General features: G+C 43.3%; 1 protein-coding gene across 1 annotated transcript in view; it reads right to left on the reverse strand.

Annotated features, from left to right (window-relative positions):
- LOC109487350 overlaps positions 1-4,925 on the reverse strand; it is a 7,386-nt gene extending 2,461 nt beyond the window's left edge. The window contains exons 1-4 of the mRNA XM_019791331.1: positions 4,825-4,925; positions 3,760-4,135; positions 3,142-3,285; positions 531-589 (exon numbers count right to left, since the gene is read on the reverse strand). Of these exons, the coding sequence (XP_019646890.1) occupies positions 531-589; positions 3,142-3,285; positions 3,760-4,135; positions 4,825-4,925 (680 nt within the window). The remainder of the gene's footprint in view (positions 1-530; positions 590-3,141; positions 3,286-3,759; positions 4,136-4,824) is intronic.
- Between the last annotated feature and the right edge of the window lie 8,839 nt (positions 4,926-13,764).

Below are 13,764 nucleotides of genomic sequence, written 5' to 3' on the forward strand. Positions count from 1 at the left end.
TCTAAACCCGTGAACCAGGCCGCTTGACATTTGTCAGCCTGTTAGAATCTAGACTCAAACGTCTAAGCCTGGGAAAAATCAGAGAAAGTGTTGTTCTTCACATCAACGATCTGTGCGTCTATCAAAGCTAAGGTGTCGACCTCCGATCGCTCAAGCTTTGCCAGTTTCTCGGCCGAAAGTTTGTGGAATGGGTATCCTCTTATTGCCACAGCCATTTTTCCAGCAAGAAAAGGGAAAGGACTTGTAGAAGCACCATCCCGATTCTGGACCTTACACACGACACATAAACCTGTAGGATGGTAAAAGTTTAAAACCGGCTTGCCTGTGAAAGGCACACACTCCCGCCCGTTATCAGTTCTGTAACACTGAGAAGAACGCTGACCCCTTGAATCTGCACAGACAGCTGTCAAGAGGAGCAAAAACAACATGGCTGCGCTTTCCTTCCCACCTCCTACATACCGCCCACTCGTATGTCAACCTTTCATCCAAAACACGAATGGAAGCTCCTTGAAACACTACATGTCACATACCTTTTGTTGGTACCCTTGAAACGCAGATCTGTAAGCAAACTGGATAAGATCTCGGTCAGCTAAGGAAAATGTTTTCGTCGTTTTAAAGATAATTTTTGGTATATACGTAAAAGTACCACTGTCTGTAAGCAGTGCAACAGGTTCCGGGCACTATACGTTATGAATTTCCCAGACGAATAACTTTAAGTGACATTTTCATGCATTCAGCAATTACTACACAATAATTGTTGCTAATGGACAAGAGGTACGAGAAAATTGCTCCCTGACACGCAGACTATTAAACTAACTAGTTTTATAAATCAGTTGCGTGGTAATAACAGTAACAGCTAACAATGTAAGCCCCCCCCCATGGTACTGTAGAAAAAAAGAAGATATTCACCAATTGTTATATCCTTATTGATGGAGATCCTGTTACTACTGGCACTTTCATTAATGAGGTAAGAGCATTCATCAGCAGAAGATTTATGTTTTGTTAAATTTTGCTATTTTGAATAATATGAGTGCAGGCATAATAATAAAGGCACGTCTACAGCTTTTTGAATTTAATTTTTTTTTATTGTCCAGTACCCGTGCAGTCGCAGCCTGTAACGGCTGAATGTATGCAGGGTATCACATAATAATCAATACAAATCACAACAAACAAGTAATACACATGATAACACAAATATTTTCTCCACAATTTTTGTGGAACTGTCGCAAGGTGCGGCTGCCATTCGGCGCCACAAGGTGACCTCAATACGACTTTCCCCAACCGAAGTTAGGTACCCATTCACACCTGGGTGAGGAAAGTCGTGTTAAGTGTCTTTCCCAAAGGCACAACGTCGGGCGCATGTCCAAACATGTCCCGGGTACGACTCGGGTTAGAACCCAGGTCTCCCGGTTCACAGTCGAATGATCTACCACTACACCTCCCGACGCCACGAATTTTTTATTATCATTCTAGACTTTCTGAAATTCTGTTACTATTGTTGATCTATTATGATCACATTATCTCTATATTCTGTCGTTTTTTTACTGAAAAGACCCTCGTTGTTTCTGTCCTTTTCTACAGAAAAATCAATGCGAATTGTTTAAAAAGGATAACCGTACAGAATCCGCGTCATGAACTTGAGCCTGAGGTTTCCCTCTATCCTGTATACTTGACCTCAGTCAACCAGGCATCCTCAACGTGTTTCCCATCGGCCGATAACTTGATACTTACTTAAACACAGTCTTTATTTCAATTTTTTTTAGTTTATGAAGATTTACCACATTGATTGAAATGTGTCGACCACAGGAAGAATAGTCTTTTTTGAGGCTAATTGTGGATCTGGATAAAACCCAAACTCAAACACTACATATTTGGCTCGTACACTGCTTCTTGAGTTTACCGTCAGCTACTCATCTTCATCACACCATCACACACGTGCTGGAAAAAAACAGGGCGAATACAATGGTGTTTATTTTGACGCTTTAAACTTCCCGCTCTCCCGTGATGCAACACAACTAAATACCTATGTATACTGATAATTTAGAATATTATTGTTCAATAACTGCAAATGTTGAAGAAATAAAGTAAAGCACTTTTTATGAGTAATTGATTTCAATGTTTTTATCTACTGTGATCATAAGTTTGTCCCCTTTTCCACTTTTATGCACGAATATAAACTCAAATGTTTGGGTACAATTTAACCGTTCACAATGCGTTGAAGCGTTTGATACCTATTTACGTACGAAACAGCAACACTCCAAGATCATACTTTTAGGGATCATTTCTATAGTGTGTATCCCATGCATTCTCACGGAAACGTGAACGCACGCAGAAGTCACGATGACGAGCGGTAGCGTTCCCTTCTGAGCGCGAAGTTGGCCGGGAGTGGAGCCCCTGGGGCTCCGGGCTCCCGGCCATTGATGACCGTTCCCCCCCCCCCCTCTTATGGATGGGCCGGAGGAAGGGAACGCATTCCGAGTGGTTTCTCCCACTTTTTTCATAATTAAAAAAGAACACAACAATCCTGCCTCTCCCTGTGAAGCACTCATGGACTAAACCATTTAGCTTTTACAGATAATGACGTCACAGTGTCATCCTTTTTAAGTGGAAGTCATTTTTTCGTCATGGCTGGTAGAGAATACACCAACTTGACCAAGCATAACTGTCCAAGCATGTCCGTTGTCGTTGTCTAGAAGTTAAAGCTTTGGTTAGGATGGAGGATATATTTGTATAATTTACATTCGTGTACATGTCGACAGTAGCTATTCTTCCTGAGTCACAACACAACACACAGGCACTAGGAAAATATGTAGAAAACACATTTGCAGATGGTCTGCTCTGTTAATTCTTACTCAAACACATATATATGATGACATATATATGATGTAAAATTGTAACATGATGTTACTCAACACTGCTAGTTTCCCTGGTGACAGATGTCTGGTTCAGGTCATTGACCTTATTTGTTTGCAGAAGAAGAGGAAGAAGAAACAGACCAAAATCAATGTTTTCCTTCTACGAAGGTAGACATAATAAATGCATTGACAACAATAGGGAAACAATATAACACACAACTTATCTTACCTAATTTTTATTTTATTACACATCGGAAATAGAACATTTATTTAAGCAAAAGTTTACCGGTTTGAGAACTCTCTTGACCTCTCGGATTGAGGCGTCCATGTCTTGGACGGAGCACAGGACCAAAGTACACACCACAGCGTCCACAGATCCCTCCGCCACCGCAGACATGTCTTCTGCCCCCGCGACTATGAACTTCGTCACCTGGTGACGATCAAAATCAACGCGTTATTTAATTTACTGCAGACGTGAACGTTTAGGATATCTTATGAAACCATAACAGTAAGCTATGAATTTTGTATTTTCTATTTATTGATGTTTTCATGTATGATGCGGGGTCCCACTCTAAAGCAATGTTAGTCACTGAGCTGGGAACCCTGAATAAAAATCGGACGGAAAATATAACAAAAAATGACTGAATTTTTTATCTGTGAAACTGTCATTCGCGCGAAAAGTAAACATAAAAAAACTAGAAAGGTAACATTTGCCAAGCAAATGCATAATGTGCAAAATCCCTTCTGCTATAAAATTGCAACATTATGTAACCCAACACTAGTGACCATGGTGACAGGCGTCTGGCTTAGGTCATTGACCTTATTTGCATGGAGAAGCAGAAGAAACAGAGCAAAAACAATATGTTTTCCTTCGGTTAACATCATAAATTTGAAAGCCTCTGACCTTGACATCCGGGTACTTGTCCGAGTTTTCTTTAAGATACTGGTCAAAGTGAGGGTTTGGGTCCACGGCGACGACGGAGGTTCCAGGAGGGTAGTATCTAAAGTTGTTTCCACCTCCAACCCCGATCTCCAAAACTTGTAAAGCACCCGTGTCCTGTTCCCTAAGACCGACAAAGACCTCCTGCTTGAGTTCTGTTAGCTTCTTCTCGCTGAAGTCCATGGTTCTGGCGCAGGCCCAGGCGAAGGCGCGCTTGTAGTAGGCTGTTGCCGCGTCAGGGTTGAGTTTGGCGAAGTTGTAGAGACCAAGAGGAACGCCAACAGGTAACAGAACGGCCGGACGGGCCAAACGGCGGAGCAAAGACGCCTTAGTACCCTTCCTGTAGATTTAGAGAACGTCTAGCCGTTAGAAATGTATGCAATAATTGCAAAAGCCTGTTCTCATCCCATATACTGGATACGCGCTCTTGTATATATTAGCCTTACCTGTATTATATGCCAGTAGATACCATACGTTGTACCTTGTACAGTTGTTGTAAATACATACAGGTGAGGTAACTATCTGGTATTTTAGCGCAGCGTAATAATAATTCTGACTGTTTTATGCATTTAACTAGCCTGTGTTACACAAGCTCTCGGCCGGAGGTTAATGACCCCCACCTCATTCACTCTTTCTTTTATTGCTACGCTTTGGTATTTTTCTCTACCGAATTGACCAGACATTTGTGTTCTATATATGCTTTAAATGAAATGGATTTCAAATGGCTTTAATATGCGAGCAGTATTATACTACTCAGTATACGTATTTTTTTTCTTTTTCTGTAAACGTGTCTTTGAAACTAAACCATATAAATGCACAATAAAAAGCTACATAACAACCGGGTTTAAAAGTTCACACATAGTGGCGAGGCATTCAAGGTTCTCCCTACAACATTGTGTACACTGTGGCAATGTTAAATATTTACCATGTTGGTACAAGGTCGCTTGAAATAAAGCGTTCTCTCTGTCACTTGGCAGCACAGGAATATTTCCATAACTGATTAAAAAATATATATATGATATAGCAAACACTGAGTTTGGTGAGGTGAAGCTGCGGGATTTTGTGATCGCTGCCGGGGAGGACATGGCGGGGGCACCTGACTGCTCCGCGGCCGTGTGTACGCTGGTCATGTGCTCCGTGGCTGACCAGTCGAAGGTGCTGGACGAAATCAAGAGGGTTCTAAAACCAGTGAGTATGGAAAAAATTGAAACGTAACGTAGATTATGATGATAACTTATGATATAACGTTACTGCTGTACAATTCTCAGCCGCCATCAAACACAAGTGACCTACTTAATGATAATCGACCTATTTTAAGTTAAAGGCATCCAACGTAGTTTTTAGGGCTTGTAAACCCTATTTTAAACCAAAGTCTATACTAGTCACTTATTACTGAGTTGAAAGAACACTATCCTAATGTATAACTTGTTATCAACATTCATCGGACAGAAATACCGATAATTCTGACTAAAAACGGTTACTGGAAGGGCCCTGTGGGCTGATTTTAAGGGTACCACCCAGAAAACAAAGGACTCATCTTGAGGCTTGTTTCTGCAGTTTTTAATGCTCAAAATATGAACTACTGATTCAAAAGTGCTAATGAGAGTGGGAAAATATGGACAAATTGCCTTATTCAGAATATTTCCAGTTTTTCTCCCCAGAAATGCCTTGAATGCTTTTAACAGGTGGTTTGCTGGGGGGGGGGCGTCTTTAAGTTCAATAACAGAGTAGCAGTTTAAAAAAGTTTGCATAAATGGATTACTTTAGCAATGCAGTACCAAGGAAAGCTGCCAGGGGGGTTAAAATCAATTGCTATCCTCCACAAGACGTAACCACATAACAATATATAATATGTATATATATATTTTCCCCATAAAACCTGGAACACGTCCGTGCCGCCCCCGGTACCTGGGTATACTCCGAACAGAACTGGGTAGACGTCGTCTGGCCATGCCTGTCTGACGGATGTACTGTCAGGTCTGAACTGTGGAAACACCTGGACACGGCAGGCTTCTCACAGGTTGACTGTTCAAAAGTTCGACGCACCAATCAGGATGGCTCTTTTAGCATCTCATCTCATGGGAACTGCTACAAAGTAGTTCAAAACTAATCTCCAAGCAGATGTTTCGATGGCTACAATATACAGTATAATTGGCCAGGCAGTATCTATTTGCCACCTAACAGTCTGGCCAATGGATACTGCCTGGCCAATTTGATACTGTATTTTGCAGCCACCAAAACATATGCTTATTAGATTAGTTGAAAACTATTAAGTATACTGAGTAGTTTCTTACTCAGCATCTCAGGAGTATCTGGGTGTATTCTAGGTCTGACATTTTGATATGTAACAGTTGCATGTAATCATATATAATAGCCTTCATCCTAGGTTTGCTACTAGGGTTGCGAGTTCGAAGTTTATAGCGTCATATTGCTTTTCCGCCTACAGTATGCATGTATTATTAGTTTCACATCAAATTGAAAACTGGACATACCAGCACCCATCTGGAACAAAGATTATGTAAATATTGTAATTTGAATAGAATAGAGGACCACTAGTGTCACTTTGAGAAGAATGTAGATAATATAGTAAAGAGAGAAATGATCTGTATAGGATTACCTAAACACGATGGGTGCCTCTCTTCCCCAATTTGTACTAAGGACTGAGTGTACTCTTGATTGTATTACTTGTTCTCCTGCCGAAGTGTATCAAGCCCTGTGTAACCTTGACATAAGTAAGGCAACAGGGCCTGATGGTATTTGTAATAGACTGCTTAAAGAGGAAGGTTGGACTATAAAACCACCCAATAAATTCGGGTACTGTAAACTCTCACAGCTCATTCTGCAACTGGCAGCCGTGGTGAACACATGGGGAGAGCTAGGCTGAGATAGTATACCAAGTACACCTCTTCAACATTATGTGGAGACATGGATATGTACATGAAAAGTACATATAATATTTTACTAAACAACAAGAATATACACTAATAACTACACAGGGATGTACTATGCTAATCCTGGTAAACTGGGACTTCATCTATTCAGCATTTCAGACTTGGATTCTAATATAATGCAAGAAGCCGCCAAATGTGTTTCTACATGTTTCTACATTGTATATTTGTTAAGTTAAACATACAACTATCATATCAATAGAAATCTAGTTTGGCTGTGGATAAGACGTGCAATTTGTGATTACTGATATAAGTTTTTGAAACAAACATGGAAGCTTGACAGAGGCTCATCTCTGCTGGAATTGTTCAAATTGGAAACTGTAGGCCCTTATCGTGTATAACGACTGCCAAGTAAATGTTACATGGATTGTGTTTAGGTTTGCTGCAACTGTCATTCCTTGTATGGCAATGTTTTGTTGAAAAACTAGTGAAGATTAAATACAACATTTTCCAAAACTTCAAACGTCAGTTAATATGCAAATCACTGTCTGTCGTCTGCTCCCATTGTTTCCACTGGCAGTCGGGTTCAGACACCCCGTGGCTTATAATCCATTTATGATGTTGGGAGGATGTGCGGGGTCAATTTAGCTACTAGATCCTCACAGGCCTAGGGGATAGTTTCTTTATTGGTGGAGGACCCTGGGTCCTCCAAATTCCTCTTTAAACACATTGCCCCATCCTTGGCTGAGCCATTATTCAACCTGTTTTACTTATCAGTTCAAGGTGGTTGTTTTCCAACAATTTGCAAGCGTTCGCATGTAGTTCCAACTCACAATAAATTCTGTGACATATCTAACTCACAATGTGCATGTTGCACCTGACGAAGGACTTGATACACGCGCTGTCTTCCTAAATATATCAAAAGTGTTTGACAAAGTCTGGCACGTGGGGTTAATTTTTTAATAAATTCTTTAACATATCCAACTCACAATGTGCATCTTGCACTTGACGAAAGGACTTGATACACGCGCTGTCTTCCTAAATATATCAAAAGCGTTTGACAAAGTCATGGCACGTGGGGTTCATTTTTCAATAAATTCTTTAACATATCCAACTCACAACTCACTCTTGCACTTGACGAAAGATTTAACAAAAGCGTTTGACAAAGTTTTGCACGTGGGGTTAATTTTCAAATTAAAACATCAATTTTTCACAATAACAACGTTTTAAAATTTGCCAATCAGTGTACACATGGTTTAATTCAGAGGGAACATCACATGTACACAGCCACCATCACAAGTAAAAGGAATAAAATACATCACTGTATCAAAGTAAAAGACAAAATATTCAACTAGAAAGGCCGACATTTGCCTGGGAGCAAATACAGCATATTTCAGTCCATCTCCCTCCCACGCAAAAGTGGACTATTCCAAACTTACCCTAGTGCAAAACTGGCAAAGGTTCTCAAATAAATGAATTAAATAGTAGCTATATGAGAACAAAGATGAAAGAACAAGTACTTTGAATCTCGAAAGCTTTACTAATCTTATTACAGGTATGCAAATACTAACAATGATGAGATTTGATACATTTTGAAGGTCATGGGCACATAAAATTGAATGTGTGGGTCATTACGCACGACTTAGGTGCAATGTGACCTCAGGTAACCCACAATGGAACACGTGTTCCATGGATGGAACGGGCCATTCTTTGGATAGAACATGGAACGGGTACAGGACTTTTGGCCCTTTTTTTGCTGAAAATAGCCATTAAAGTCCCCCAAATGAGTCCTTTGGAAGTATGCCAAATACGTGACTGCTATTCTGTAGACACATGTTCAAGGTACCCTTATACCAAATGTCATATCATTTGGATGTAATACCAAGGCTCAGGATCCAAAAATCCATTTTTTTTCAAAAATGCCCCAAAAAACCTTCATAAAAATTTTTCTAAGGCATTTATCAAAAAATGAAAAAAAAACGCATCTGGGTATTGGCCCACTCTACCTCCATGCCAAATTTCAAGTCATTTGGCTGAATGATGGCGGAGTTAAATCCCTTTGACTGTTTGGCAGGAGAAGGAGGAGAAACATGAGAGAACACAATATATTTCATCCATACCATGGTATGGACTGAAATATAATTATTCCAAAGGGAACAGAGCTAGACAAGTTTAGACAAGGATGATTACTGCAGTACGACTTACAGAGCAATACCCCCAGAGTCACCCGAGAGGGGGGGAGGATGAGGGACTCGTCGGAACGGATGAAACATTGACAACCCGGAAAGGAATACGGACAACGAGACGGATGATGCAAACAACGTTAACAGGGGAGGTTACCGTGTCGGTGGCCACATGCCACTGTGGAAAGATTTGCAAGAACAGTAAAGGGCTAAAGATCCATCAAGCCAAAACCAAATGTGGGCAAGGGGTGCTGCAGACGCAGCGCGCAGGGGTAGAACCTGGTGAGACGCAGGAGGACTCTAGGCAGGAGGCACCCCACAGTACTGGAGACCCCCAAGCACCTGAGTCACCCCAAGCCCACAGGAGGCACTCACCGCAGAGAAGGACAGTAATTGAAAGCCAGCAGCCCAGAAGCCGTGAGCAAGTTAGCAGAGCAGAGAGACAAGCCCATCCAGTTAAAGACAGGATAAAGTGGCCTAAGATGAGCGATACGAAAGCATGGGAGCATCTAGATGCGGACCTCAACCAAGTATTAGAAGCATCTCTAGCTGGAGCCGTAGAGCGTAAAGTCGAGTCCCTAACCGCAATAACGTACAACCTAGCTAGGGAGCGGTTTGGGGTGGAGGAAAAGAAGAAGAAGAGTCAGCAAACTACCAAGCAGTCCAACAGAAGGGAAAGAGAAATTCGGCAGTTAAGGAGAGAAATCAAGGCACTAAACAAGAAGTACAAGAGAGGGCCGGCCAGCGAAAAGGAAGGTATCAAGCAGTTAACGTGCCAACTGAGAGAGCGGTTATGTAGATTGAGAAGGGCTGAGAATGTTAGGAAGCAGAGAAAGCAGAGAGCAAACAAGAGAGCCCAGTTCGTCAGAGATCCGTTCCGGTTCACAAAGTCATTGTTGGGAGAAGCGAAGTCAGGTAGACTAGCCAGCGGCAAAGAAGAAGTAGAAGAGTTTCTGAGAGAGGCACACAATGATGAGTTGAGGCACGAAGCTCTAGAGGAAAATTCGAGAATCAAGCCGGTGCCAGTACCAACCAAACCTCTGGATACAAGTGAACCAACGTGGAAGGAAGTTCAAGATGTGGTTAGGAAAGCCAGAGCAGGGTCAGCTCCTGGCCCTAGCGGGATCCCTTACAAGGTCTACAAAAAGTGCCCTTTGCTCCTGCGCAGATTGTGGAGGCTTCTACGACGAATATGGGGGAAGGGAGTCATTCCAACAAGCTGGAAGAGAGCAGAGGGGTGCTTCATCCCGAAGGAAGTAGACTCCTCCGTCATCAACCAGTTCAGAACAATTTCGCTCCTGTGCGTTGAATGCAAGATTTACTTTTCTGTTCTGGCTAGAAGACTTGTGACCTACATAACTGAGAACCAGTACATAGATACGTCTGTGCAGAAGGGAGGAATCCCGGGTTTCTCCGGTTGTCTGGAACATACGGGTGTGCTAACCCAGGTGATAAGAGAAGCCAAAGCAAACAAGTCGGACTTGACAGTGGTATGGCTGGACCTGGCTAATGCGTATGGTTCTATCCCTCACGGCCTTATCCAGGTGGCGCTGGACCACTACCATGTCCCAGCAAGCGTCAAGGCATGGTCGACCAGCTACTTTTGGAGGGGATCCAGCTTCGCTTTAGAACAGCTGACTTCACAACACAGTGGCAGAACCTGGAGAAGGGGATTGTGACAGGGTGTACTATCTCGCCAATTCTCTTCATCATGGGAATGAATCTACTGATAGATGCGGCAGCTACTAAAGCAAAGGGCCCCAGGATGAACTCTGGTTCAAGGCAGCCACCAATAAGGGGGTTCATGGATGACATCACTCTTACTACTGTCACCCATGTAGAGGCAAGATGGATGTTAGCAGAGCTAGACTATATGGCAACATGGGCAAGAATGAGGTTCAAGCCGAAGAAGTCAAGATGTATGATAATCAAGAAGGGGAAGGTAACCAGCAGGTTCAAGTTAGAAGTGCAAGGAGAACCCATTCCATCCATAGTGGGAAACCCGATCAAGTGCTTAGGGAGGTGGTTTGACGATTCACTAACAGACAGACACAACGTTGATAGCACCGTGCAGCAGACCGAGGAGTGGTTGAGAAGGATTGAGAAATCGGGTCTTCCAGGGAAGTTCAAGGCTTGGTTGTATCAGCACGGGTTGCTGCCGAGACTGATGTGGTTGCTCACGGTGTATGAATTACCGTTGTCCAGGGTAGCAGAGATCGAGAGGAAAGTCAACAAACACCTCAGGAAGTGGTTGGGCATACCCCCGAGCTTCACCGCGGTAGGCCTGTACACGAAGTCAGGACAGTTACAGCTTCCCTTGTCGTCAGTGGTAGAAGAGTACAAGGTTGCCAAGTGCAGAACAGTTCTCCTGTACAGTGATTCGCAGGACCAGAAAGTCAGGGAGGCAGGAGTAACAACCAGGGCAGGCAGAAAGTTTAAGGCCAACGAGCTCGTCGCACAAGCCAAGAGTATGCTGTTGATAAGAGACATAATTGGTGCCACAAGCAGCGGGAGACAGGGACTTGGGTCTTCACATTTCCAACAGTGGGGGAAGGCTAGCAAGAAAGAGAGAAGGGCGATGGTTCAGACTGAAGTAAGACAGCTGGAGGAGGAGGGGCGCAGAGCCAAGGCAGTGGAGTTATCGTCCCAGGGGGCATGGACGAGATGGAACCTACCTAGTAGGAAGCTGACTTGGGCCGATGTGTGGAAGCTGGAGCCCTTCAGAATCTCCTTCTTGCTCAGGTCTGTTTATGACACTCTTCCCTCTCCGGCTAACTTATGCAGGTGGAACCTGAGGGAGGACCCAGCATGCAAACTGTGCGGTGAGAGGGGCACGATGGCCCACATCCTTTCTGGTTGCAAGGTTGCCCTCGCCCAAGGGCGCTACAGATGGCGCCATGACAAGGTGTTAGCAGTGATAGCAGAACTTCTTGAGCAGCAGAGGAGGAAGAAGCGCCAGGATAGGCCCAGACCAGATCTAGCAATGACCTTCGTGAGAGAGGGAGAAGTGAAACCGGCAGTAGGAAGAAGGGATAACAGCATCTTGCAGAGAGCGAAGTCATGGGAGCTGAGGGTGGACTTAGGTAGGAGAATGCACTTCCCCCAGGTTGTTCAAACGAACTTGCGTCCTGATGCTGTCCTGTCATCTGAAGACGGGAAGAAGATCGTCATGATCGAGTTGACTGTTCCCTGGGAGGAAGGTTGTGAGGAAGCCAACGAGAGGAAAAGAGCAAAGTACCAAGACCTGCTGCAGCAGTGTAGGGACAAAGGTTGGCAGGCTTGGCTGTTCCCAGTTGAAGTAGGGTGTAGGGGTTTCCCAGCACAGTCGGTGTGGAAGATGCTGTCAGCTGTAGGAATAACAGGAAGAGACAAGAAGGTAGCAGTGCGCAAGATGGGCGAAGCAGCAGAAAGGGCGTCATGCTGGCTTTGGTGTAGGAGAGAAACAACAAGCTGGAAACCGGGAGGAGCGGATGAGCAGTGACTTGGCCAACACTGCTGGGCCCGGCAGCCAGAGGGTGTAACGGAGTAGGGCCCGAAACATCCGGTGACAGCTGTTCCGTCTGAAGACATCCAGCTCCTCTAAGTGACAGCACTCCTCTAACCAAGGTAAGAGGAGTTTCCAAGCATCTCGATGTATTTCCAAACCGATGCAAATTAGTCAAGAAGGTCCTCTTCACAAATAACAATCAGTTATCTTGTTCATTTCCGGACTTTGTTGCTTGAAGGTAATCAGTAATCACTAAGTCGTCATCACATGTCCACCGTAAGGTTTGATTTTTCTTGTTTAATCAACAATGTATCACCACATCTATCCCTTACTGTATGGCTTCTTTTTTTAGTATGTTAGCAATTTCTATTCTAGCCACGTTTTCCGACGACACTAATAAATAAGATTAACCCTTAAACCACTTTAGTTTCATTGCGACAAATCTTAGCATATGGGGTCAAAACTGACCAGAGAATGTCTTGGACAAATTTAGTTTGTTTACCCTTTTTGTGAGTTTTGAGTTTGTATAGTTTCATTCATCTGTGATGGGCAGTTTTACATAATTAGGTGTGAAGTTTCGCTCATTGTCCACGGTGGTCAAATTTGGGCCCCGATCTCCCTACCTGCAGTAGAACCCGAACCATGTTCGATCTGACGTAATTCGAATAGAACGGTGTTCGAAATGGGGTCATCCGCGGTCATTTACAGTAAACCTGGGTCTTCCGCCCCTTTTTTTGGTTTACGGGTAGTCTAAAACAGGCCAAACTTGCGTCTTGTAACCCGATACGTTTTCGAACCCCCCTAGCAATGGGAAAGAATACCGTAGTGACAAACCGCCGTGGTCATAGTAAATACACAATGTGCCCACAGGCAGTCATGTCAATGACGTTTGGCCCCAAGTCCATAGGCAAGTAGGTCTTGGGTCACATTTTTTTAGCTTTCCAATTCAACATATTGAGGTTATTCAAATGGTACATGGCAGCAGAAAACTCTTGCTAAAACATTCCCTTGAAGAAATATTGACGATAACTAAAGATTCACATGTTTAAAAATGCTGATTTTGACCCCAGTGCCGTTGAACCACGCATACTGAACTTTCTAGGATAACACAATAAAAAATGTTCTAATCTAAGTGAAGGCGTACGAAAAGCTAAAAGACATATGTACAAACAAAGCCCTAGAGGGAATTTTGTTCTCGAAAAGAAATGTCAAAATGGCAAATATCTATATACACCTGGGGTCCGTTTTGAGGGTTAAGCTTGCTTAAGTTAAAAGTTTTGTCATTCACATTTAGTCTTAACAAACCCGCATTTGCCGTTATTTGTGTCCTGTCGTGTTTTTTTTATTATAGTAGGTACCGGGATGGATGTCTAGCGTTGTTTTTGTGTGTGTGTGTGGGGTGGGGGGGGGT

This window comes from Branchiostoma belcheri, unplaced genomic scaffold, assembly GCF_001625305.1.
Source record: "Branchiostoma belcheri isolate BF01 breed outbred unplaced genomic scaffold, Haploidv18h27 scaffold111, whole genome shotgun sequence".
Classification (NCBI taxonomy): Eukaryota; Metazoa; Chordata; class Leptocardii; order Amphioxiformes; family Branchiostomatidae; genus Branchiostoma; species Branchiostoma belcheri.